Below are 27,165 nucleotides of genomic sequence, written 5' to 3'. Positions count from 1 at the left end.
AGTGTGCGAGGAGCGTACACCTCTATACAGTGTGTGAAAAAATGAATGCTCTATAACTGTGCTGAAAATCAGAATAAAAGTTTTTTTGCTTTGAAAAAAGCAGTCTGCACAGCAGTGTGCACACAGCAATGCAGCTATCAGGTAGCCTTATAAGGCAGCCTAATAACCACCAGCGCTGCTGCACACACAAAAATCCTCCCCTGTTACTGCACACTAACTGTACAGTTGAAATCGCTATCAGAAGAAGCACAGATTTTTTTTTCCTTGTTGCCTAACGCTCTCCCTATTGAGAACCAGCGCAGCAACCTCTCCCTATGCTAAGATCAGAATAAAAGAAGAAAAATGGCGGTCGGCAGTCAGGGCTTTTATAGCCACTGTGACGCCACACAAAGCAAGCCAATCACACGAATGCCCTTCTCAAAGATGGTGGTGGCCGCTGCCCATGTCATCGAGTTTCCCACAGTGTGCGTCCTTGATTATTGGCTAAGAAAGGGCGATGGAAGCATTATGGAAAACGCGACTTTGGCGAGCGGGTCGGCGACCTCATGGCTGACCTCACGTTATGGTCAGGTTTCGATCGGCAAAACCCGACTTTAGCGAAAGTCGACGACTTATGAATTTGACCGACTTGATATATTAGTATCAGGGAGACCAGGAGACAATGAGGAGAGGTGCCTTTACCACCCAGTGCCTGGGAACAGCTAACTGTACTGCTTTTCAGAGGTGCTGGTACGTGTCACATTGGCACACGTATGATGGTACACACATGCCACACAGGCAGCAAACGGATACACAGATGTCACATTGATCTCACACACATACATATGGATAGCAGATGGACACAGATCATGGATCTCACAAGTAGGGGAATCAAGTCGTGTGAAGAGTAATTTTGACCAAGGGTGGCCAAACTTTTACATGTCAATGTACAGCAGAGTCTATCCTATGTGACAGAGATGAATTGCTGTGAATTTCACAAAATATAAAGGCAAATAATTTAGATACAAGGACCATTTATCATTACACTTTGTAAAAAGCTACTGCTTCATCTATATTCACTGCGTGTGCAAGAATATCAGCAAAGCAAGCATCTCTCCCCAATTAGGGATTTGTTTCGAACCATTTTTACAATTTATGAAGACTAAAAATTCTGTCAGTATCAGTATGTTATTATATAGATTGTTGGTTATTGCTGTTTACCATACATTTACCTATAACTGGCTGTGCTTGCATTAAAAAGTTAGAAAACGGTGCAATGCAGTCCTACTGGACTTCAGAGTCTTACACGTATCCTGCTGGTCAAATAAAGCCTTTTCAGTATTAAGATTTGTGATGAATCGAAATTTGTGGAGAAAATTTGTCAGAGCTAACAAATCTGAATATCAAAAGGTTTGTTTATTTCCATCATGTCATTTATACAGTATGATTCGCTATAGTAAAGAAGAGAGTCTCAGTGTATCCTCTGTAGTGTGTGCAGCAGAAATTCAGAGTGTACTATGTGATGTATATAGCAGGTTCTCAGTATATTCTGTGTAATGTTTGTACAGCACACTTAGCGTACCCTATGTGATGTATACAGGAGTTGCATTGTATCCTATGTGATGTAAGCAGCAGAGTCGCAGTGTATGGTATGTGCTGTATGCAGGATTTACAGTGTCTTCCATGTGGTGTGTGATGTAAACAACAGAGTGTCAGTGTATGCTATGTCATATATACAGCAAAGTCTCAGTTTATCCTTTGTGATGTACACATTAGAGTATCAGTGTATCCTATTTGAGGTATACAGCAGTCTCAGTGTATCCTATGTGATGTATACAGTACAAAATCTCAGTGTGTCCCATGGGATGTACACATTAGAGTCTCAGTGTATCCTATGTGATGTATACAGCAGTCTCATTGCATCCTATGTGATATACAGCAGTCTCAATATATTCTATGTGATGTCTGCAGCAGAGTCTGGTATCACTAGTACTGTAGACTGTAAGCCCAAATGCTGTACCACAGGTTTCTGTGCAACATGAACTTTATATATGACTTGTGTAAATTTATAAAACTGAGCATCCACCCCCTAATAAATAGCAAGTGTGTAAGTAGTTATTTTAATAGAATTTTGCACCTATTCTACCTCCAAGTATTATCATTGGAGTATGCTGTATCCTTCGGTATGGTCTAGTATTGTGACAAGTTATTGGTAAGAATAACTTTTTTCTAAGATTTTTTGCATTTGATTTTTTTTTTATTGAATTGCTTTTTATTTGAATGTAGGGACTTGCAAGGCAATGAAGACCTATGACGCAGGTTGTCAACTTGCATATTTTGGACAAAATATAAACTAATTCCTTATATATTCTTCAACCCTGTAGTGTTGGTGGAGAAAAAAGGGGTGTCTTTCCTTGTGGGGTGCACTTATATAGTGCTCGTCAGCCCACCTGATCTAAAAGCATGGGTGTCACTGATAGGCTGTAAGCCGGACACTGTGCACTACATGTATCTTTTTGTGTGGTTGTTCATCAGTATTTTGCACCTGTGCTACCTCTGACCTTCATCCTACAGACTATTGCTATGACCAGTTATTGGTAAGTATGACCTCTTTCTTTCGGTGATTTTTTGGATTTGATATCCTTGTTGGTGTATTGCTGATAATTTTAGTGTTGTGGCTCACAAGACAATGAGGACCATTGATAAAGGTTGTGAGCTCCCATACTTTGCCCAAAATTTAAAGTTAATATGTTATGTAATTCTCATGCTTGCAACCTGCAGCCAGGCCTTGTCGGGTGTGAGGAGAATCGGGGTGTCTCTCCCTGTGGGGTGTACTCATAGAGTGCTGGGTAGCCCACCTCATCTAATATTATGGGCATAGCCAGAAGTTGTTAGCCAGCATGGTGCACTACATGTATCTGTGTAACTGGCTGCTTTTACACCTCTTGTCTGATGTGCATTTGTAATACCAAGCAGTCAGCCCTTGCATGGATGAAAGGTGTCAGTGTATCCTACATGATGTAGCCTGTCACCTACTATAACACCACTCTCACATATAAATAATACACCTGGTAAATAAAACGGTCTAAAAGAAAAACCGCTCACAACAATCAAACACAGCGCAGCTTTCATTTCACCAGAGCAGAATACAAAATGAAAGCTGCTCTATGATTGGCTGCTTTGTGCAACTAAGACACTTTCAGAAGTCTTCACCCATTTTTTTTAGTAGTATAGATGGACAGGAAAGGTGGAGCTGGGAGGGGAGAAGAGGTGTCTGAGAGCAGCCACGAGGGATATGGTAGGTGATGATATCATCCTAAAGTTCACAGGAAATCAGAGATTGACATCCTATCTACACATTAGAGCACGCACTGGTCTGATTGTCAGACTGCAGATCACATGATCCAACTTACCAAAATGAAAGGCAGATGATTTCTATAAGGCCAGGGTCACACTTGTGAGTGTGATGCGAGAAACCCGCAATAGCCTCTTGCATCAATACCCGGCACTGCCGCCGGCACTCGGGACCGGAGTGTGCGGCAGCATAGAAATACATGCAGCCACACACTCCGGTCCGAGTGCCTGCGGCAGTGTCGGTGTTCATGCGCAAGTTTCTCGCATCACACTCGCTACTGTGACCCCAGCCTAGAGAGAGAGAAAATCGATGGTGAGTATGTATTATAAATGCACAGAAATTTGTTGCCGCTTCTATAATTGTAAACTATCAGAAACATTTCCAGTATAATAACAATAGTGTATAAAATCCTTAGATGAAGCAGGTTAATGTTTTAATACAATCTAATACCGCTCAAAAAAAAAAACATTCAACTGTTAGAACAATAATACAAAACAATGTCACATTAGGAAGCTACAATATAAGACATGAGAACATTCATTTCCAGAATAAGACGCCCACAGCTCATGCAAACATGGCAGTTTCCTTCTAAAGATTCTATGTGAAGGGCCAGACCTTTTCAGCCTGGTAAACTTTGCCTTGAAAATGGAGCGGTAGAGAAACAACATTGATACAACAGCTTACAGACATTAGCCAGAACGAAATGTACAGTCCAAGGTATACATTATTGGACAGGTGTTGACTCGCACCTTCCAGCAATAGGTTTACTATTTTCATGGCTGAATGGTGTTACCGTCACAAACCAGTTCTTAATTCAGTGAAGCTGATGAAATATCAAAGCTGCGTGTCATCCCTGGAGTCCTGCCCGCTTGTGTTACAAAAGCTGCTTTTCCGGCTGGATGCATTGGCTGGAACATATGATAGTGGGTCTGGTCTGATCAGGTAGCTACAAAGGACAGAAAGAAACAAAATTATTTTCTTATATTTAGAACGCATTGCCATAAACAGAAAACTAAACCAAATTCCTCAGGCTACCAGAACGGAAAAGTATAGCAGGTATAACTGTAAAAAGTTGTGTTTCGGAGAAAAAAAAACTAAATAGGATAACATCTGTTTTTCAAAAAAAAAAATAATAATTCAATAACAAAGATACTGTCCATAAAATGTTACTTAACGTGTAAAGAACAAAATAAATTATTCAATAATGTCAGCAGCTTGTAGCCAAGGTCTGCTGTAAAAATGGATGTGAACATAAGTGGCTATAAATTCTGCATTATTTGACAGTTTATGATCAATTCCAGAACCCTGATTTGAGAAATTAGTGTAAAATCGGGGGTCCCACACTATGACACGTCAAACTTGCACTTAAAGTTTTGCTTGTGGCTCTGCGACTGACTGTCCGGCCACCCATTATTCCCACACTAAATATAGGAGAGGGTGTTACAGATGTTTCACCATGCTTCAAAAACAGTGGTCTTTTGGCCTTGATCCCTTTAACAATAGCAGGTTATAAGATGGTGGCCTATTGCTAGAAGAATGGCAGTAAACTCATGTTACAACAGTAAACTCATGCTTTAAATCCAGTCTCAAACAGTGAAAATGGGCTGTGCAAAAATTGCAGTGTTAAGGTTTAAGATTAAAGAATATAGCCCATAGGCTTCAGGCAGATGCAGGTCCAGCTATGGTAACTTGCAATAGACAGCGGCGAGCAGTCATTCCTGAGGCTAAGTCCAGGATTCCATCTACTGAGCATGCTCGTGAGGTGGCGACCTCTCAGTGGTGGTCGGCCGTCAGCTGCTCATGTCCTGTGCGGGCTCCGGATTCGTCCGCGAGCAAGGTCCTGTCTGGTTGGCACAGTCTACAAAAGGATCTTTGGCGCACCCATCGGTGTGCTAGTATCATGCTTTTTTGCTGTGTGTGTAGGTGGGACAGTTACCACCCTGTATGCACGTGTGCCGTAAAAAGCACTACAAGTGTATTTCTAGAAAGGCAGTGTAGGGTGGGATCTACCGCTTGAACTTAGCATCTGCACTGGGCATCCTCAGGCACAGTGCTCAAAAGCCACCGTGTGTCAGAGCAGGTTCAATCACCAGCATAGTGGGGGGAGATTTATATGGACCCCACTAGTGTTAATTCCACTATGCTCCTGTGATGTCGAACAGTATTTTGGAGGTGGAAAACTTCTTGTTTTTGTTTTTTTTAAACAGAGTTTTGAAGACTTTTGGTTTTACAGTGTCAGGTGTGGGCCACAATCAGACATTCAGTATTTAATCAGTATTTTACATCAGTATTTTTAAGCCAAAATCAGGAGTGGAACAAGCAGTGGAAAATTATAATAGAAAAACATGCAGAGGTGGTGCATGTTTCACCCACTTGTGGTTTTGGCTTATAAATACTGATGTAAAATACTGACCAAATACAGAACATGTGAATGTGGCCTTATTGTGAATGCCACAAGAAATCTGCATCAAAGAAATGACATGTCACTTCTCTTTTCATATTGTAATATTTTGAAAAGCATTAAAAAACTTGTTGTGTGAACTGCAAAGTAGATTATCCTGATTTGTTTCAAAATCCTCATTAGGCTGTGTGCCCACGTTGCGTTTTTGTAAGCGTTTCCGCAGCGTTTGTGCCGGCTCAGACGCTGCAGAAATGCTTACAAGATGCTTCTAATTCATTTGCATGCGTTTTTGGCTTTTTGTGCCAATGCATGCGTTTTTAACCGCTCAGGAATCGCTTAGCGGCTAAAAACGCAGCATGCACATTATTTTCCGCATAGCTGCGCGTTTTTAGCCTTCCCCAATGTTCCCAGAAATCGCGTGTCAAAAAACTCGTCAAAAACGGGCAAGAAACGCGCGTCTTTTTCCGCGCGTTTTCTGGGAAAGGGGATCCTTTTCCTGAGCGTTTAAAAACGCTAGCGTGGGCACATAGCCTTAAAAGCTCTTTTTAGATAAACATTGTTACATCCCTCTATTACCTATATGTCTGATGCTGGGAGGAGCTACGCTTGCTCTGCTGACATTGTTGTGGTATGCAGGCAAAGTCCTATTTTTCATTAGACTAGCTAGAGACTTGTGGTTCTGCCCTGACAGAGGGTCTGTCCTGTAGTTGCAGGGCGCTGGTTATCTGTTATATACAAAATTACTTGGCACTGAAAATTGGAGAAGCAATTTTTTCTTTATTGTGCATCCAGACAAAAATAAACTCATATCCTAAGGCAGGAATGAAATCCTGTTTATTTTGTAATGACTGGAGCTCGAGTCTATCAAAGGGGCTGGATACAATGTGACTGGATGAAGCAGGCCTTATGGAGAGAGAAGCCGCGCTGTCTGGAGCAGTATCTGCAAGGGGCTGCAGTGCTAAGAGGCCACTGAAACAATCCAGGATGCCGCCATGAGAGGCGCCCCCCTTTGATAGACTTGAGCTCCAGTCATTACAAAATAAACAGGATTTCATTCCTGCCTTAGGATATCTTTTACCCTACTGTATCTCTTACAGTCTACTCTAAAGAAACAGAAAGACCTTACTGATGAAGGTCCGTTGTTGGACCGAAAACGTTCATATGATATGAGCCTATTTTTGTCTGGATGCACAATAAAGAAAAAATTGCTTCTCCGATTTTGAGTGTCAAGTAATTTTGTATATGTCTATGGGTTGGAAACCTTACTTGAGCACCAATTCTCCTCTGTTTTTCTCTGGAGTGCCGTGTTTTTTGTATACTGGTTATTAGAGTTGAGCGAAATGGGTCGAAAAAATTCAAAAGTCGCCGACTTTTGGCAAAGTCGGGTTTCATGAAACGAAACCCGACCCTAGGATGAGGTCTGCCACGAGGTCGGCGACTTACGCGCCAAAGTCGCGTTTCAAAAGTTTGTTTTGCGCTCTTTTTCAGCCAATCAGGATCCACGGACACTGTGGGCAACGTGATGACCTAGGCACGGGTCACCACCATCTTTCAGAAGGGCATGCAAGTGATTGGCTTGCTTTGGTGGGCGTCACAGGGGGTATAAAAGGGCGTGCACGCCGACCGCCATCTTACTTCTGACGATATTAGTATAGGGAGAGGTTGCTGCTGATTCTGTAGGGAGAGCGTTAGGCAGGGAAGAAGACAAAAAAACTGCTTCTGCTGCTAGCGATTTGGCCTGCACAACACACAAGTCACTGTGTGTACAGTGCAAGGGGAGGCTATATTGTGGTGTATCAGTGGTGTTGGTTGTTGGGCTGCCTTTTAAGGCTTCCTGACACGCTGGCATTGCTGTTTACCCACTGCTCCGCAAACTGCTTTTTTAAAAGCAATCCAATCTCCCTTATCCTCTAGTCACTTTTGTCACAGCTGTGCCATCGAGCCTGTCACATAGCGCTCAGATATCAGTGGGCCTCACACAATCCACAAGTGTCCAGTGTCCAAAAGTGTGCGCAGAGATTCAAAATCTCCATTATCCTCTCGTCACTTTGGTCACAGGCAGCTGTGCCATCGAGCGTGTCACATAGCGCTCAGATATCAGTGGGCCTCACACAATCCACAAGTGTCCAGTGTCCAAAAGTGTGCGCAGAGATTCAAAATCTCCATTATCCTCTCGTCACTTTGGTCACAGGCAGCTGTGCCATCGAGCGTGTCACATAGCGCTCAGATATCAGTGGGCCTCACACAATCCACAAGTGTTCAGTGTCCAAAAGTGTGCGCAGAGATTCAAAATCTCCATTATCCTCTCGTCACTTTGGTCACAGGCAGCTGTGCCATCGAGCCTGTCACATAGCGCTCAGATATCAGTTGGCCTCACACAATCCACAAGTGTCCAGTGTCCAAAAGTGTGTGCAGAGATTCAAAATCTCCATTATCCTCTCGTCACTTTGGTCACAGGCAGCTGTGCCATCGAGTGTGTCACATAGCGCTCAGATATCAGTGGGCCTCACACAATCCACAAGTGTCCAGTGTCCAAAAGTGTGCGCAGAGATTCAAAATCTCCATTATCCTCTCGTCACTTTGGTCACAAGCAGCTGTGCCATCGAGCCTGTCACATAGCGCTCAGATATCAGTGGGCCTCACACAATCCACAAGTGTCCAGTGTCCAAAAGTGTGCGCAGAGATTCAAAATCTCCATTATCCTCTCGTCACTTTGGTCACAGGCAGCTGTGCCATCGAGCCTGTCACATAGTGCTCAGATATCAGTGGGCCTCACACAATCCACAAGTGTCCAGTGTCCAAAAGTGTGCGCAGAGATTCAAAATCTCCATTATCCTCTCGTCACTTTGGTCACAGGCAGCTGTGCCATCGAGCGTGTCACATAGCGCTCAGATATCAGTGGGCCTCACACAATCCACAAGTGTCCAGTGTCCAAAAGTGTGTGCAGAGATTCAAAATCTCCATTATCCTCTCGTCACTTTGGTCACAGGCAGCTGAGCCATCGAGCCTGTCACATAGCGCTCAGATATCAGTGGGCCTCACACAATCCACAAGTGTCCAGTGTCCAAAAGTGGCGCAGAGATTCAAAATCTCCATTATCCTCTCGTCACTTTGGTCACAGGCAGCTGTGCCATCCAGCGTGTCACATAGCGCTCAGATATCAGTGGGCCTCACACAATCCACAAGTGTCCAGTGTCCAAAAGTGTGCGCAGAGATTCAAAATCTCCATTATCCTCTCGTCACTTTGGTCACAGGCAGCTGTGCCATCGAGCCTGTCACATAGCGCTCAGATATCAGTGGGCCTCCACAATCCACAAGTGTCCAGTGTCCAAAAGTGTGCGCAGAGATTCAAAATCTCCATTATCCTCTCGTCACTTTGGTCACAGGCAGCTGTGCCATCGAGCCTGTCACATAGCGCTCAGATATCAGTGGGCCTCACACAATCCACAAGTGTCCAGTGTCCAAAAGTGTGCGCAGAGATTCAAAATCTCCATTATCCTCTCGTCACTTTGGTCACAGGCAGCTGTGCCATCGAGCGTGTCACATAGCGCTCAGATATCAGTGGGCCTCACACAATCCACAAGTGTCCAGTGTCCAAAAGTATGCGCAGAGATTCAAAATCTCCATTATCCTCTCGTCACTTTGGTCACAGGCAGCTGTGCCATCGAGCCTGTCACATAGCGCTCAGATATCAGTGGGCCTCACACAATCCACAAGTGTCCAGTGTCCAAAAGTGTGCGCAGAGATTCAAAATCTCCATTATCCTCTCGTCACTTTGGTCACAGGCAGCTGTGCCATCGAGCGTGTCACATAGCGCTCAGATATCAGTGGGCCTCACACAATCCACAAGTGTCCAGTGTCCAAAAGTGTCCGCAGAGATTCAAAATCTCCATTATCCTCTCGTCACTTTGGTCACAGGCAGCTGTGCCATCGAGCCTGTCACATAGCGCTCAGATATCAGTGGGCCTCACACAATCCACAAGTGTCCACTGTCCACAAGTGTGTGCAGAAATTCTAAATCTCCCCTGTCCTATAGACACCTTGTACCTTGTTTTACATTACTATATAGTTTGTTGGATTTTGTCTACATTTCTACCAAAAATGAGGAAGGCTGGTGGAAGAGGCCGTGGAATTGGGCGGGGGTTGGCAGCTGGTAATGATGGTGTTGGTGGTGGATCTGATGGTAGTGGCAAGAGCAAAACAGGACCGAATGCAGGAGGTGCTGACCCTGCGTCATCGTCTGGCTACATAAGGCCTCGAACGCTTAGTTTTCTAGGAGTTGGCAAACCGCTTTTAAAGGCAGAGCATCAGGAAAAAGTTTTGTCTTACATTGCTGACTCAGCCTCCAGCTCTATCGCCTCCTCTTCTTCAGTTGTAAAAAGTAAAAGCACTGATTCGTCATTGGAGGCTCATGTTCATGAACCACACCTTTCCTTGTGTCCTTCACCCAAACCAAGATTGAAGGATGACGCAGGCCATACTACTGATTACTCCATGGAGCTGTTTTCACATACCATGCCTGGATTATCAAGTGAAATGGTGAATTACCCAGACCAAGATGAATCTGACATGGAGTGCACTGATGCACAGCCGCTGATGGATGATTCTGCTGGTACATTCACTCAGAGCACTACATTGTCCTCGCAGTGTACAGAGCCAGATTTTGACCCTGATGTGACTCAGGTGCCCCTTCCCGCACACTATACCACCATACACGGTGACACAGAGAAAGGTGCACATGACATAGAAGAGGAGGTGATGGATGACCCAGTTGTTGACCCAGATTCGCATCCATTGGGGGAAGAGGGTGCTGCTTCCAATAGCTCAGATGAGGAGCATCCACAGCAGACATCGACATCGCAACAGCTGTTATCTGGCAGGCCCGGAGCACTCCAAAGACAGGTTCCAAACATCAAAAGAGTTGCTGGACAGCTTGTCCAGAGGGTCAAAAGATCACAGCGTGCTAGGCCGCAAAATGTCTGCCAAAGTAGGAAGAGTGCAGTGTGGCACTTTTTTGAACAAAATCCTCATGATCAGGCCAAGGTTATCTGTAAGAAGTGCGCAAAGACCTTTAGCCGAGGGAAAAATCTGAAAAATTTGAATACCAGTTGCATGCTTAGACATTTAACCAGCATGCACTTGCAAGCGTGGACACAACACCAAACCTCAAGTGCCACATGTGCAACTGATCACAACGAAGGTAGTCAGCAACGCTACATTGTTTCCCCCACTGTAAGCCCACCGGTTAGCACAGCAGCAAATGTTGAGGTGTCGTTGCAAGACCACAGCAGTCAGGGAATCCCACTGTTATATCAACGAAAGACTGATTCTGGGCCATCAGAAAGAACACCAACTCCATCAGCATCATCAACCCTCTCTCAGTCCGCCCTGTCCACCGCTACTTCCACCATATGCAGCTCTCAAGTCCAGCTCACCCTCCCAGACACTATGAGTAGGTCAAGAAAGTACTCAGTCTCTCATCCGCGTACACTGGGTTTGAACGCCCACATTGCAAACTAATCTCGTTTGAGATGATGCCCTTTCGGTTGGTGGAAAGCACAGCTTTCCGCGAACTCATGGCCTATGCAGTACCACGCTATGACCTACCCAGTCGCCACTTCTTCTCTCGCAAAGCCATCCCAGCCCTCCACCATCATGTGAAAGACCGCATTGTCCATGCACTCAAGCAGTCAGTGAGCGGAAAGGTGCACCTCACAACTGATGCATGGTCCAGTCGGCATGGCCAGGGCCGTTACGTGTCCATCACTGCGCACTGGGTTAATGTGGTGGATGCAGGGTCCACAGGGTACAGCGGTGGTGGGACAGTGCTGCCTAGCCCACGGTATAGGAAACAGTTGGCTGTAGGCGTTCGACCCTCCTCCTCCTCCACCTCCTCCAGAAGCGAAAGCTCGTCCACAGAGCGCAGTCGTACGAGCACTCCATCTGCAGCTGCCACTGTTGCACACGATGTGTCCCCCTATCGAGCAGCTAGTGGAAAGCGTCAGCAGGCTGTGTTGCAGATGATGTGTTTGGGCGACAGACACACCGCCGAGGTGCTGGCCGAGTACTTGAAGCGACAAACTGAGTCATGGCTGGGCAGTGTACATCTTGAGGCAGGCAAGGTAGTTAGTGATAACGGCCGTAATTTTGTGGCAGCCATAGCCCTTTCAAAACTCAGCCACATACCTTGCTTGGCTCACACCTTGAACCTGGTGGTGCAGTGCTTCCTCAAAAATTATCCAGAGTTAACAGCCCTGCTCCAGAAGGTGCGAAGACTGTGCGCGCACATCCGCCGATCGCCTCTACACTCCGTTCGTATGCAGAAGCTGCAGCGATTGCTCCACATTCCCAACCACCGCCTCATTATCGACATTGCAACAAGGTGGAACTCCACCCTGCACATGGTGGAGCGGCTGTGCGAGCAGAGGCAGGCCATAATGCATTTGTGGGAGGATACACGGCCAGGCACTTTGAGAGCAGACATGGAGTTGACAGGCGTGCAGTGGTCGAAGCTGAAAGACCTTTGTAAAGTCCTTCAGTGTTTTGAGGAATGCACACGGCTGGTAAGCGCAGACGACGCCAACCTAAGCATGAGCATCCCACTTATGCGTCTGCTCATGCAAACTTTGACGCACCTTAAGGAGCAGGCGTCTGCAGCCAATGTTGATGAGGAGGAAGAGGAGGAGGGAATCCTTGATGACATTCAGCCATTGTCTGCTCAGGGACCTCTCCTGGACGAGGTGGAGGAAGAAGAGGAGGAGGAGGAGGATGATGGGGATGATTACTTAGGGGAGGAGGATGCATCTCGTGGGGCAAGTGAAAATGTTGGCGTAGCAAGGTCTGGTACAGGGTTTGTGCGTGACTGGAGGGATGTGGATTTGCCAGAAAGTGCTCCTCCACCCAGCACTCGCAGTGCATCATTGACACCGGGAACATTGGCCCACATGTCAGATTATGCCTTGCGGATCCTAAAAAGGGACCCCCGCATTGCCAAAATGATGAACGATGACGACTACTGGTTGGCCAGCATCCTGGATCCACGCTATAAAGGCAAATTACAAAACATCATGCCACAGGAGAACCTTGACCTAATATTGGCTAATAAACAAGCAACTCTGGTAAATCGGTTGCTTGAGGCATTCCCAGCACACAGCAGCGGTGATGGTTCTCACACGAGCCGTACGGGCCGGGGGCAGCTTGGCAGAGGTGTTCGTGGTGCACACAGCAGAAGTGGCGTTGGAGACAGGGGTTTCATGACAATGTTGTGGACTGATTTTTCAAATACCGCTCACACAACTGGTAATACTGCATCGATGGAAAGTGACAGGAGACAGCAGTTGTCAACTATGGTTTCAAACTACTTTTCCTCCCATATCGATGTTCTCCCACACAGGTCATTCCACTTTGACTATTGGGCCGCTAAACTGGACACCTGGCCTGAATTGGCCCAATATGCCTTACAGGAGCTCGCTTGCCCAGCTGCAAGTGTGCTATCGGAAAGAGTCTTCAGTGCAGCTGGATCAATCCTGACAGAAAAAAGGACCCGTCTGTCAACCCAAAATGTGGATGATTTAACCTTCATTAAAATGAACCACGCATGGGTTTCCAAGGATTTTGTCCCACCTTCCCCTGATGACACATAGGGTGACAGAAAAATGGCTTGCTTTGGTCCACCTCTTCCTGGTACTTCACCTATTTCGCCTTTTGCATCAGCTGAATGTCCAACATCAACATATGCCACTTTCTAAAACTCCCTAACTGTGCTGCCTCCCCCCCCATGGCCGGGGTCACCACCTATCGAACGACACCGTGCGAGTGCCGTTGCCCTGGACAGGTGGGTAGGCCAACTCTTGGGCGCGGGCACTGGCACAGGGTCCCTCATAGTGCAATCAAGTGTCTCTGACGGCGGTGGTGCACACCCGCCGTCAGACACACCGCTGTACTATGAGGGGCCCAGTGCCAGTACCGACGCCCACGAGTGGGCCCCCCTTGCTTGGGCAGGGCCCCAGCATTTGCAATCTTTACCTCTCCCTGCTCCTCCGCTGTGTAATCTGGGCCGTCAAATCCATACTGTGCCTGACACCGTCTGAGCCTGCCTCCTGAGACATATATTTTGAATGTGTACGCTATCCATACATGTTATCCGGGGATACGGTACCCTTTCTAACCTTTGTGCAATCACGTGCAATCCATACTGGGCCTAACACCGTCTGAGCCTGCCTCCTGAGACATATATTTTGAATGTGTACGCTATCCATACATGTTATCCGGGGATACGGTACCCTTTCTAACCTTTGTGCAATCACGTGCAATCCATACTGGGCCTAACACCGTCTGAGCCTGCCTCCTGAGACATATATTTTGAATGTGTACGCTATCCATACATGTTATCCAGGGATACGGTACCCTTTCTAACCTTTGTGCAATCACGTGCAATCCATACTGGGCCTGACACCGTCTGAGCCTGCCTCCTGAGACATATATTTTGAATGTGTACGCTATCCATACATGTTATCCAGGGATACGGTACCCTTTCTAACCTTTGTGCAATCACGTGCAATCCATACTGGGCCTGACACCGTCTGAGCCTGCCTCCTGAGACATATATTTTGAATGTGTACGCTATCCATACATGTTATCCAGGGATACGGTACCCTTTCTAACCTTTGTGCAATCACGTGCAATCCATACTGGGCCTAACACCGTCTGAGCCTGCCTCCTGAGACATATATTTTGAATGTGTACGCTATCCATACATGTTATCCGGGGATACGGTACCCTTTCTAACCTTTGTGCAATCACGTGCAATCCATACTGGGCGTGAGAACGGCTGGCGAGCTGTTAAGCAAGCTACAGCACCTGTCCAGACAAGTACAGGGATTCCCTAGCGAGGAGACTTATTTGATTGTTTTCAATGTTGGGACAGCTATTTTTGGGGAGCACTATACTCTGGAGAATGATAGATGGGGCCCACCATACACTGGAACATTCCAAAGGTGGACATCAGACACTGGAGCAGCATTTACAGGGCCCATTATACACTAGAGCATTAGAAATGGGGCCCATTATGTTTGGAGCATTATTTGGGCCCATAAGACAGTGGAGCTTCATCCATGGGGACCAACATATACTGTAGCATTATGTGGAGCTCATCATATACTGTTTCAAACATTATATGGGACCAATGATTCTGTATGGAGAAATAGATGGGCCTCGTCATGAGATGTAAAAAGTGAGGTATTTTTCATTGTACTATACCGCTATTTATCTGGCGTATCGGAGCATGATGAGTTGTGGTATGTGTTAAAGGGGCGCTCTTTCGCCCAGGGCACATGAAAACCTGCAGCCAGCCCAACCCCCCCACAACTTTAGCCAAATAACCCCCATTTTTCAGTGCGTAACTTGTATTATGAAGTTAATTAAGGTTGACAAGCTTAAGTAAGAAGAATTGATGCTTTTGGCATTCAAATGGGCACTGTAGGTGTGTTTCCTGTCCTCCTCTCACTGCCGACTTTTATTCCCCATTGACTTACATTGGGTTTCGTGTTTCGGGACGACCCCGACTTTTCCCTATAATCGGACGATCTTGCTCGACCCGACTTTTGGAAAAGTCGGGTTTCATGAAACGAAACGCGACCCTAAAAGACCAAAAGTCGCTCAACTCTACTGGTTATCTGTTATAATCAGTTTCCAGCTTTGAGCCACTACCACTTGAAACCCCCAGCCACTACTTCTAGTTGCCAGTTATAAATGTAACTTACCAAGGCTCACGTTACTGTTACCTATGTATTTATTTTACTTACATGTCTCTTGTTATTCAGTTAGCTTGATTACTATTACTGATCTTGGCATTCTCCTGACCACATGCCAGTTGTCCAATTTTGTCCCTGACTTTGATATCCCAGATACAATCTGGTTTGATGACACTTTTATCTGCAACTTGCTTCACCGGCTAAAAGCCACACTTTATATATAACCAAGGGGTTCCATCTTATTCTGTCTTTCTCCAGCTTTGATGCTAGTCAAATGTTCTATTAACTGCAATCTGTTAATTGCTCCCTGCTGTGAACTGTCCTCCTGTTCCATTCCACTTCCCTCTCTCTCTCACCTGGCTTCATTTCATGGACATTTGAATGGTATAAGTTGAATGGATCTGGTCAGATATGATCTTGATCAGATGTGACATCATTTGAAGTGTGACATCTTTCAAGTGTAAAATCAGAAATATACCAGAAATAGTCCAGAAATCGGTCAGAAAGTAAGAATAATCACTGCCTTCTAATTTTACTTGCCGCTCTTTTCTTACCTTGCTCTTTAACCATGCTCACATTTGCCCTCATCATTTTTGCTCCACTAATCCTCACTCTCCTTCGCTATCTCCAAACCCCTGCACCCTTGAACCAAATCATTATCTCCCCCCCCTCTTACCCCCCTACCTCGCTTCATCTGCAGACCTGCTCCTTAACCTCAGACCTCTCCTACTAAAATATAATATAAGGTGATCCCTCTCTTTCACCTACCTGCTTTCCCCTTCTCTGCTTCTTCTCACTTCTGGCGACATATCCCCCAATCCTGCCCCCCCACCTCAAACATCCCACTAATCCTCACCCCCACCTTTCTCACACTAAGAGAATCTACCACAATCCCTCACACTTAAAATCTGTGCCATTGACCCCCACCCCCCTGCTTCCTGGCTCTAGAGCACTTTGGAACACTGGCTCATCTGCAACAAGCTCCATGATCCACAATGTCTTTACTTCTGGCAACCTTTCCTTCTTTGGCACTCACTGAAACCTGGCGGATGCCCCCTGACACAGCCTCCCTTGCTGCACTGAGTTACGGAGGCCTCCACTTTACCCACACTCCTCAACCTGGCAACAGACATGGCGGAGGAGTGGATTTCCTATTTTCTAAAAACTGTTCCTTCAACCCTATTCAACCCCCACCCTCCCTTATCCTCCATTCTTTCGAGATCCACTCTGTCTGTATCTATTCTCCCTCTGATTTCCAAATGGCTGTCATATACCAACCACCAGGTTCAGCCACTGCCTTCATCGACCATTTCTCCACCTGGCTTCTTTAATTTCTCTCTGCTGACAGCCCCACCATCATCATGGGTGACTTTAATATCCTTTCTGACACTCGCCAGCCAGAAGCCTCCAAACAGCCTCTGGTTGTTATGCCAACACATCGCTGACCCCCGATCACGTGATGGGGGTCGGCGATGCACTCACTTCTGGCCGCACGGCCGGAGGCTCTAGTTAAAGCCCTCTGTCAGTGTTTGACAGTGGGATTTAACTAGTTAATAGGCACAGGCAGATCGCAATTCTGCTTGCGCCTGTTGTGGGCACATGTCAGCTGTTGAAAACCGCGGGAGCCTCAAAGTGGGGGATACTGACCGCTGACGCAATAGTACGTCAGCGGTTATTAAGTGGTTAAAAGATTGACACATGCTTGATTTTTTTTTCAACTAGAGAGGTATGAAGAGCTTAGTATGATTTATGATTATGATTTCACCATATAAAGGTATAAAATCTGACCGGTATTTGGATTTCTGCCACAAATATGCAGATCTGCATGAAAACTAGGAACATTAACATTCAATAGGGCTAATCCTTGGGCTTTCTACACAGAATCTACATAAAAATAGCTCTTCTTTTTTCTCTGCTATTTATTAGTTGGCAACAAAAAATTGCCAGATTTTTTCACGGTGTATGAGCATGGTTGTAGAGAACCCATACATATTGGGAACCTGAAACCTAAAATGTGGGTTGCAGCATACCCTAATATCAGGATCTGAGAAGTATCGCCATGTGTAGTTACTTAGGACGTGTAAAATTATAATTCGCAGCAACTGAGTAATAACCACATTAAGTTTTCCCTTTTGTGCCATAAATTAATTTAAAATTTTGCAAAAAATGTTTAGCTGAATATCATATTGGATAATGTACTCTATGACTACAGATATAGTTTTCGTCTAACCACTGGACTATAAAACATGGAGAATTAAGCATATTGCAATTTGTGAAACAGCTATTAAAAATATCAAGGTGTCATATGTTAGGAGCCGACCTCGCTTTCCACTTTACATTTTAATGGCTTTTAATTCACTCTGGCTTGAAATGTTCAGCCATGCTGAATAAGTGCTTTTTTAACAGCCGCTGGAGAACTGCACTTTGTGGAAGTGTTTAAATACTTGCTTTGCTAACTCAGTCCTGAGAACACTCTTCACCGTTCAGGAAATAACTGTCAGCGTGAACCAAATTAGCGGTAAATGATGACCCGCCACCCATTTACATTGAGAAATAACAAACAGGTTAACATCTATCTGCAAAGCTTTTAATCCTTGTTCTGGAGCATGTAGGCAGGAATATTGCTTACCCCATTAAGGAGAGATTTTTTACTTTAATAAATAAAGGTATCGTGAATAGTGAAATTGTAGAATTTCTGTCGGAAATTGCAATTCCAGGTAAACTGGCAGCTTGTTGTCTAGACTTCAGAAACCTTCATTCTAGCAATTTTTATTTCAGCTCTGGAGTGGTGCCACTATTGTTTTTTTTGTTTTCTGGACCCTAATAAAATACTTATCAGCTGCGGTCTTCAGCTCCCCCAGGCGCCACGCCGATCCTGATCCACCATCTTGTGACTACCACAGGAAGTCAGAAGTAACGGTCACAATCTCTCAGTGTAAGTCCATGAAAGCCTTGTTCTGTCATTGCTCTAGCTCTCATAGACTTTCATTGAGTTGTGACTTTTGATTCACCCAGCAAAAAAAAAAAAAAACTTGAGTGATGCTTTAATAGCATTATTATGAAAATAATCTTTTCTACCAAACCAAAGATGAAGCCCAAGACGTTCATGACAGGGAAATATTATTCAAGGAATGTGTATCAGAAATGCTCCGTCTGTCAACAACTGATGACCACAGATATTGGTGGAAATTTAGTTATACTAACGCTCAAGCTAAGCTATGTTTAAGAATAAGTGGAAGATGAGCCTAAATGACACATCTTTTAGGGAGCTTGTATGCTTTCATAAATCTGCTCTTTAGTTTTAATTGCATGTAACGAGAACATGGCCACCAGTGGTTTCCCTAAAAGCACAACATCATTACTACTAAAACAAGCTACCTTAAACATTAACTAATCGCTGCATGTCATTTTGGGCACTGCTAGGAAATTATAAATTAAATGGCATCATTTCAAATGAATAAGTGCCCCCTCAAGCATTAGTCACTTCCTCTTTAAGTCATCCTTGTATAACTTTTCACTGAGTGTGAATCTAAATGACCATACACAACAATATACAAATCAAAACTAGATGTTACACCAGCTTTAAAGATTAATTATATATTTTTATTGTACACTATCCTGTTTACTTGAAATTTAGGGAGATAGGGTATTTATAATATTATGGTGTCATCACTCAATTTTCAACCAACCAGGAGGTCCTGATAATTTTTGCTAACTTTCCACCTGGGATGACATGTTGACCATACCCTTGAGATGCAGTTGACTAGTGATCATAATTTGGTCTATGTGAAAGTCATACAGATCCTCACACTTGCCCATTTTTCCTGTTTCCAGTACACCAACCTAAGATATGATTGCTCACATATATGCCACTTTTTAACATTTGTCAATGTATCAAGATATTCTATTAGTCTCTTCACAAAATCAGTGATTTTAACCCCTTCACCCCCAAGGGTGGTTTGCACGTTCATGACCGGGCCAATTTTTACAATTCTGACCACTGTACCTTTATGAGGTCATAACTCTGGAATGCTTCCATGGATCCCGGTGATTCTGACATTGTTTTCTTGTGACATATTGTACTTCATGTTAGTGGTAAAATTTCATTCAAATAACTTTTATTTGTGAGAAAAATGGAAATTTGGCGAAAATTTTGAACATTTTGCAATTTTCCAACTTTGAATTTTTATGCCCTTAAATCACAGAGATACGGCACACAAAAAACTTGATAACTAACATTTCCCACATGTTTACTTTACATCAGCACAATTTTGGAACCAAAATTTTTTTTTGTTAGGAAGTTATAAGGGTTAAAAGTTGACCAGCGATTTCTCATTTTTACAACACCATTTTATTTTTAGGACCACATCACATTTGAAGCCACTTTGAGGGGTCTATATGATAGAAAATACCCAAAAGTGACACCATTCTAAAAACTGCACCCCTTAAGGTGCTCAAAACCACATTCAAGAAGTTTATTAACCCTTTAGGTGCGTCACAGGAATTTTTTTGAATATTTAAAAAAAAATGAACATCTAACTTTTTTTCACAAAAAAATACTTCAGGTTCAATTTTTTTTATTTTACCAAGGGTAACAGGAGAAATTGGACTGCAAAAGTTATTGTGCAATTTGTCCTGAGTACGCTGATACCTGATATGTGGGGGGGAACGACTGTTTCGGCACATGGCAGAGCTCAGAATGGAAGGAGCGCCGTTTGACTTTTTCAATGCAAAATTGGCTGGAATTCAGATCGGACGCCATGTCACGTTTGGAGAGTCCCTGATGTACCTAAACAGTGGAAACGCCTTACAAGTGACCCCATTTTGGAACCTAGACCCCCCAAGGAACTTATCTAGATATGTGGTGAGAACTTTGAACCCACAAGGGCTTTACAGAAGTTTATAACATACAGCGGTACAATTAAAAAATCATATTTTTTCCACAAAAATGATCTTTTCACCCCAATTGTTATTTTCCCAAGGGTAACAGGACCATAAAAGTTATTGTGCAATTTGTCCTGAGTACACTGATACTCCACATGTGGTGGTAAACCACTATTTGGGCGCATGGCAGAGCTCGGAAGGGAAGCAGCGCCATTTGAAGTTTTTGGCTGGAATTGAGATCGGACATCATGTCGCGATTGGAAAACCCCTGATGTACCAAAACAGTGGAAACCCCCACAAATGACCCCATTTTGGAAACTAGACCCCCTAAGGAACTTATCTAGATGTGTGGTGAGAACTTTGAACCCCCAAGGGCTTCACAGAAGTTTATAACATACAGCCGTACAATTAAAAAATAATATTTTTTCCACAAAAATGATCTTTTCACCCTCAATTCTTATTTTTCAAAGGGTAACAGGACCATAAAAGTTATTGTGCAATTTGTCCTGAGTACGCTGATACCCCACATGTGGGGGTAAACCACTATTTGGGCGCATGGCAGAGCTCGGAAGGGAAGCAGCGCCATTTGACGTTTTTGGCTGGAATTGAGATCGGACACCATGTCGTGATTGGAAAACCCCTGATGTACCTAAATAGTGGAAACCCCCACAAATGACACCATTTTGTAAACTAGACCCCCCAAGGAACTTATCTAGATGTGTGGTGAGCACTTTGAACCCCCCAGTGCTTCACAGAAGTTTATAACGCCCGGGCGTGAAAATAAAAAATTCGTATTTTTTCCACAAACATGATCTTTTAGTCACCATTTTTTTATTTTCCCAAGGGTACCAGGAGAAATTGGACCCCAAAAGTTGTTGTCCAATTTGTCCTGGGTATGCTGATACCCCATATGTGGGAGAAAACTACTGTATGGGCACACGACGGGTCTCGGAAGGGAAGTAGTGACATTTTGGAATGCAGACTTTGATGGAATGGTCTGCGGGTGTCATGTTGCCTTTGGAGAGCCCCTAATGTACATAAACAGTGGAAACCCCCATAAATGACCCCATTTTGGAAACGAGACCCCCTAAGGATCTTATCTAGATGTGTGGTGAGCACTTTGAACCCCCAAGGGCTTCACAGAAGTTTATAATGCCCGGGCATGAAAATAAAAAAATCGTATTTTTTCCACAAACATGATCAATTAGTCCCCAATTTTTTTATTTTCCCAAGGGTAACAGGAGAAATTGAACGCTAAAAGTTGTTGTCCAATTTGTCCTGAGTACGCTGACACCCCATATGTGGGAGAAAACTACTGTATGGACACACGTCGGGGCTCGGAAGGGAAGTAGTGACGTTTTGGAATGCAGACTTTGATGGAATGGTCTGCGGGTGTCATGTTGCCTTTGGAGAGCCCTAATGTACCTAAACAGTGGAAACCCCCCATAAATGACCCCATTTTGGAAACGAGACCCCCTAAGGAACTTATCTAGATGTGTGGTGAACACTTTGAACCCCCAAGGGCTTCACAGAAGTTTATAATGCCCGGGCATGAAAATAAAAAAATCGTATTTTTTCCACAAACATGATCAATTAGTCCCCAATTTTTTCATTTTCCCAAGGGTAACAGGAGAAATTGGACCCCAAACGTTGTTGTCCAATTTGTCATGAGTACGCTGACACCCCATATGTGGGAGAAAACTACTGTATGGACACACGTCGGGGCTTGGAAGGGAAGCAGTGACGTTTTGGAATGCAGACTTTGATGGAATGGGCTGCGGGTGTCATGTGCGTTTGGAGAGCTCCTGATGTACCTAAACTATTGAAACTCCCCACAAGTGACCCATTTTGGACACTAGACCCCCCACAGAACTTATCTAGATGTGTGGTGAGCACTTTGAACCCCCAAGTGCTTCACAGAAGTTTATAACGCTTGGACGTGAAAATAAAAAAATCATTTTTTTCCACAAAAATGATATTTTTGCCCCCAATTTTTTATTTTCCTAAGGGTAACAGGAGAAATTGGACCCCAAAAATTGTTTTTCAATTTGACCTGAGTAGGCTGATACCCTACATGTGGGGGGTAAAACACTGTTTGGGCGCATGGCAGAGCTTGGAAGGGAAGGAGCACCATTTGACTCAGAATTGGCTGGAATTGAGATCAGACGCCATGTTGCATTTGGAGAGCCCCTGATGTGCCCAAACAGTGGAAACCCCCAATTCTAACTCCAACCCGAACCCCAGCACACCCCTAACCCTAATCTCAGCCCTAACCCTAGCCCTAACCCTAACCCTAACCCTACCCTAACCCTAACCCTAACCCTAATGGAAAAATGGAAATAAATACATTTTTTTTATTTTATTATTTTTCCCTAACTAAGGGGGTGATAACGGGGGGTTTGATTTACTATTTATGGCGGTTTTTATATTTGGCAGCTGTCGCACGCTAAAAGACGCTTTTTATTGTAAAAATAGTTTTTGCATCACCACATATTGAGAGCTATAATTTTTCCGTATTTTGACCCACCGAGTCATGTGAGGTCTTATTTTTTGCGGGACGAGTTGTCGTTTTTATTGGTACCATTTTTGGGCATGTGACATTTTTTGATCGCTTTTTATTCCGATTTTTGGGACGCAGAATGAACAAAAGCCAGCGTTTCATGAATTTCTTTTGGGGGGGTGCGTTTACACCGTTCCGCGTGCGGTAAAATTGATAAAGTACTTTTATTCTTCGGGTCAGTACAGTTACAGCGATACCTCATTTAGGTCGTTTTTTTATGTTTTGTCGGTTTTATGCAATGAAAACTATTTTATATAAAAAATAATTTGCACCGCTTTATTCTGCGAGCTATAACATTTTTTATTTTTTCGCTGATGATGCTGTGTCATGGCTCGTTTTTTGCAGGACAAGATGACGTTTTCAGCGGTACCATGGATATTTATATGCGTCTTTTTGATCGCACGTTATTACACTTTTTGTTTGGCGGTATGATAATAAATCATTATTTTTTGCTTCGTTTTTTATTTTTATTTTTTTAGGGGTTCGCTAAAGGGGTTAACTAATGGGATAGTTTTATAGGGAAGGTCGTTACGGACGCGGCAATACCTAATATGTGTACTTTTATTGTTTTTTGTTTTTTATTTCCAAAAAAAGGATTTATTTGGGGGAATTTTTTTTTTTTTTTCTAATTTATTTGGCGATTTTTTTAAATTTATTTTAACACTTTTTTTATTTTTTTTAACTTTATTAAATAGTCCTAGGTGGGACATCACTGTCCTGTGACAGATCTCTGATCTGTCAGTGCAGAAGGCTTCCTCATGCCTGCGCTTTGCAGGCACTGAGGAAGCCAGCTTCCTGCAGGCCCCCGAAGGCCCCCGTCGCCATCTTGGATTCGGGGGCCTGCAGGAAAGGAGCCCCCCGCAGCAGCGCTGCACATTGCGCTGCCGTGGGGGCTCAGGGAAGCACGGAGGGAGCCCCCTCCCTGCCGATGCTTCCCTTTAACCCCCGGTACACCGCGATCGTGTTTGATCGCGGTGTGCAAGGGGTTAATGTGTCGGGGGCGGTCCGTGACCGCCCCTGACACATTGTGCCGGGTGTCAGCCGTGATAATCAGCTAACACCCGGCCGCGATCAGCGGCGCTCACCACATGGGTGCCGCTGATCGCGGTAGACGTACTATCCCGTCCATGGGCATAGGGGCCCGGGTCCCATGTACGGGATAGTATGTCGGATGTCAGGAAGGGGTTAATGTTACAGCTGACTGGTGTATATCACCAACCTACTTTGTGTTCCTGTACAACACCTTTCTCCTCCTCAGTCTCCTTCTTTATATTTTATTAGTGAACAAGAGAGGGAGGATGACAAACCTTCACAGCTGGTATTAGATCAAAGAACTTGAGCATAGAAAAAATGATAAAAATTGCAAGACAGGTTTGTGATCAGTATCTACTATATAATCGTCTTATTCCGTCTGTCTGTCTGTATGTAAGGGAGATCCCATGTCGCTGGTTGGTCACGGCCGGCTAGGCATGACCAATCAGTGACAGGCACTGTCCGGCCTCAAACTGGCGCAGCATTCGAACGATGCATGCCACCGCTACTCTCGGGAGATCTGCAGTGCATGCCGCTGATCTCCCAACAGTTGCCGCGGGTCATCTCCTGCCGCACGGAGGTCAGCGGTGACGCAGTTGGGAGATGACTTGCGCGGCGCTCAATGTGCGGATGGTACACAAGGCCTGGAGGAGAGGATACTCTTCTCCTGTCCCTTTTTACTATAAACCTGTAAAAAATAGAATTAAAATTAAAAAATAGTGATATACTCACCTTTCGACGGCCCCCGGAATCTTTCCCTCCTCTCACCACGCGCCCGGCATCTTCTGGTCCCAGTAATGCTTTGCGTGAAAGACCGCTGATGACATCGCGCTCTCGCGAGAGCGACATCATCTCCGGTCCTTCGTGCTAAGCATTACTGGGACCGGAAGATGCTGGGAGCGTGGAGAGGAGATCAGGGGCTGTTGGAAGGTGAGAATAACCTTTTTTTTAATTTTTTTATTATTTTTTACATTCCATCTTTTGCACAGGCAGCATCAATAGTAAAAAGTTGATCACAATCCTAGAATACCCGATGCGTTAGAATCGGGCCACCATCTAGTCCTATATAAGCTGCTTCTGAAAGTGTATTCTGATATTGGGCATAGGTTCTTGTCACACAGTTTAACAAGGCAAAAATGTAAAGGTAGATATATAGACATATAGAGTGTGGAAAAAAGTGTTTTGTCAGCCACCAGTTGTGCAAGTTCTCCCACTTAGAAAGATGAGAGAGGCCTGTTATTAACATCATAGGTAGACCACAACTATGAGAGTCACAATGAGAAAACAAATACAGACAATCACCTTGTCTAATTTGGCAAGATTTATTTTGCAAATTATGGTGAAAAATAAGTATTTTGTCACCTGAAAACATGCAAGATTTCTGGCTCTCACAGACCTGTAACTTCTCCTTTAACCCCTTCACTCCCAAGGGTGGTTTGCACATTAATTCCCGGGCCAATTTTTACAATTCTGACCACTGTCCCTTTATGAGGTAATAACTCTGCAACGCTTCAACGGATCTAGATGATTCTGACACTGTTTTCTCGAGACATATTGTACTTCACTTTAGTGATAAAATTTCTTCGATATAACTTGCGTTTATTTATGAAAAAATGGAAATATGGCGAAAATTTAGAAAATTTAGCAATTTTCAAACTTTGAATTTTTATGCCCTTAAACCAGAGAGTTACGTGACACAAAATAGTTAATAAATAACTTCCCACATGTCTACTTTACATCAGCACAATTTTGGAAGCAAAATTTTTTTTTGTTAGGAAGCTATAAGGTTTAAAAGTTGACCAGCGATTTCCCATTTTACAACAAAATTTACAAAACCATTTTTTTAGGGACCACCTCACATTTGAAGTCACTTTGAGGGGTCTATATGGCAGAAGAAAACCCAAAAGTAACACCATTCTAAAAACGTCACCCCTCAAGCTATTCAAAACTACATTCAAGAAGATTATTAACCATTCAGGCGCTTCACAGGAGCAGAGGCAACATGGAAGGAAAAAATTAACATTTAACTTTTTAGTCACAAAAATGATCTGTTAGCAACAATTTTTTAATTTTCCCAAGGGTAACAGGAGAAATTGAACTACAAAAGTTGTTGTCCAATTTGTCCTGAGTATGCTGATACCCCATATGTGGGGGGACCACTGTTTGGGTGCACGGCAGGGCTCGGAAGGGAAGCAGTGCCGTTTGACATTTTAAACCTAAAATTGGCTGGAATTGAGATTGGACGCCATGTTGCGCTTGACGAGCCCCCAATGTGCCCAAACAGTGGAAACCCCCTCAAGTGACCCCATTTTGGAAACAAAACCCCATAACAAACTTATCTAGATGTGTGGTGAGCACCTTTAACCCCCTAAGGCATCACAGGAGTTTATAACGCCCAGGCGTGAAAATAAAAAATCATATTTTTTCCACAAACATCATCGTTTAGTCCCCAATTTTTTATTCTCCCAAAGGTAGCAGGAGAAATTGGACACCAAAAGTTGTTGTCCAATTTGTCCTGAGTACAATGATACCCTATATGTGGGGGGACCACTGTTTGGGCGCACGGCAGGACTCGGAAGGGAAGCAGCGCCGTTTGACATTTTTCAACCTAAAATTGGCTGGAATTGAGATTGGATGCCGTGTTGCGTTTGACGAGGCCCCAATGTGCCCAAACAGTGGAAACCCCCACAAATGACCCCATTTTGGAAACTAGACCCCCTAAGGAACTTATCTAGATGTGTGGTGAGCACCTTGAACCCCCTAGGGCTTCACAGGAGTTTAAAATGCCCGGGCGTGAAAATAAAAAAATCATATTTTTTCCACAAATATGATCGTTTAGTCCCCAATTTTTTATTCTCCCAAAGGTAGCAGGGGAAATTGGACCCCAAAAGTTGTTGTCCGATTTATCCTGAGTACGCTGGTACCCCATATGTGGGAGAAAACTACTGTTTGGGCACACGTCGGGGCTCAGAAGGGAAGTAGTGACGCTTGGAATGCAGACTTTGATCGAATGGTCTGCAGGCATCATGTTCCGTTTGCAGAGCCCCTGATGTGGTTAAACAGTAGAAACCCCCCACAAGTGACCCCATTTTGGAAACTAGACCCCTAAGGAACTTATCTAGATATGTGGTGAGAACTTTAAACCCCCAAGTGTTTCATTAAAGTTTATACTGCCCAGGACTGAAAATAAAAAATCCTATTT

At 44.2% G+C, this 27,165-nt stretch overlaps 1 protein-coding gene across 2 annotated transcripts in view; it reads right to left on the bottom strand.

Annotated features, from left to right (window-relative positions):
* Positions 1–3,698: 3,698 nt before the first annotated feature.
* KCNT2 (potassium sodium-activated channel subfamily T member 2) overlaps positions 3,699–27,165 on the bottom strand; it is a 1,782,840-nt gene continuing 1,759,373 nt past the window's right edge. For both annotated transcript variants that reach the window (XM_073582885.1, XM_073582886.1), the window contains one exon: positions 3,699–4,280. In XM_073582885.1, coding sequence (XP_073438986.1) covers positions 4,169–4,280 — 112 coding nt within the window. In that variant the 3' untranslated portion in view covers positions 3,699–4,168. The remainder of the gene's footprint in view (positions 4,281–27,165) is intronic.

The sequence above is a fragment of the Dendrobates tinctorius genome, unplaced genomic scaffold (genome assembly GCF_039654945.1).
Source record: "Dendrobates tinctorius isolate UK_male_01 unplaced genomic scaffold, ASM3965494v1 ptg000074l, whole genome shotgun sequence".
Taxonomy (NCBI): Eukaryota; Metazoa; Chordata; class Amphibia; order Anura; family Dendrobatidae; genus Dendrobates; species Dendrobates tinctorius.
Note: the sequence above shows the minus strand (reverse complement) of the source record. Positions and strands in the feature narration are given on the sequence as shown.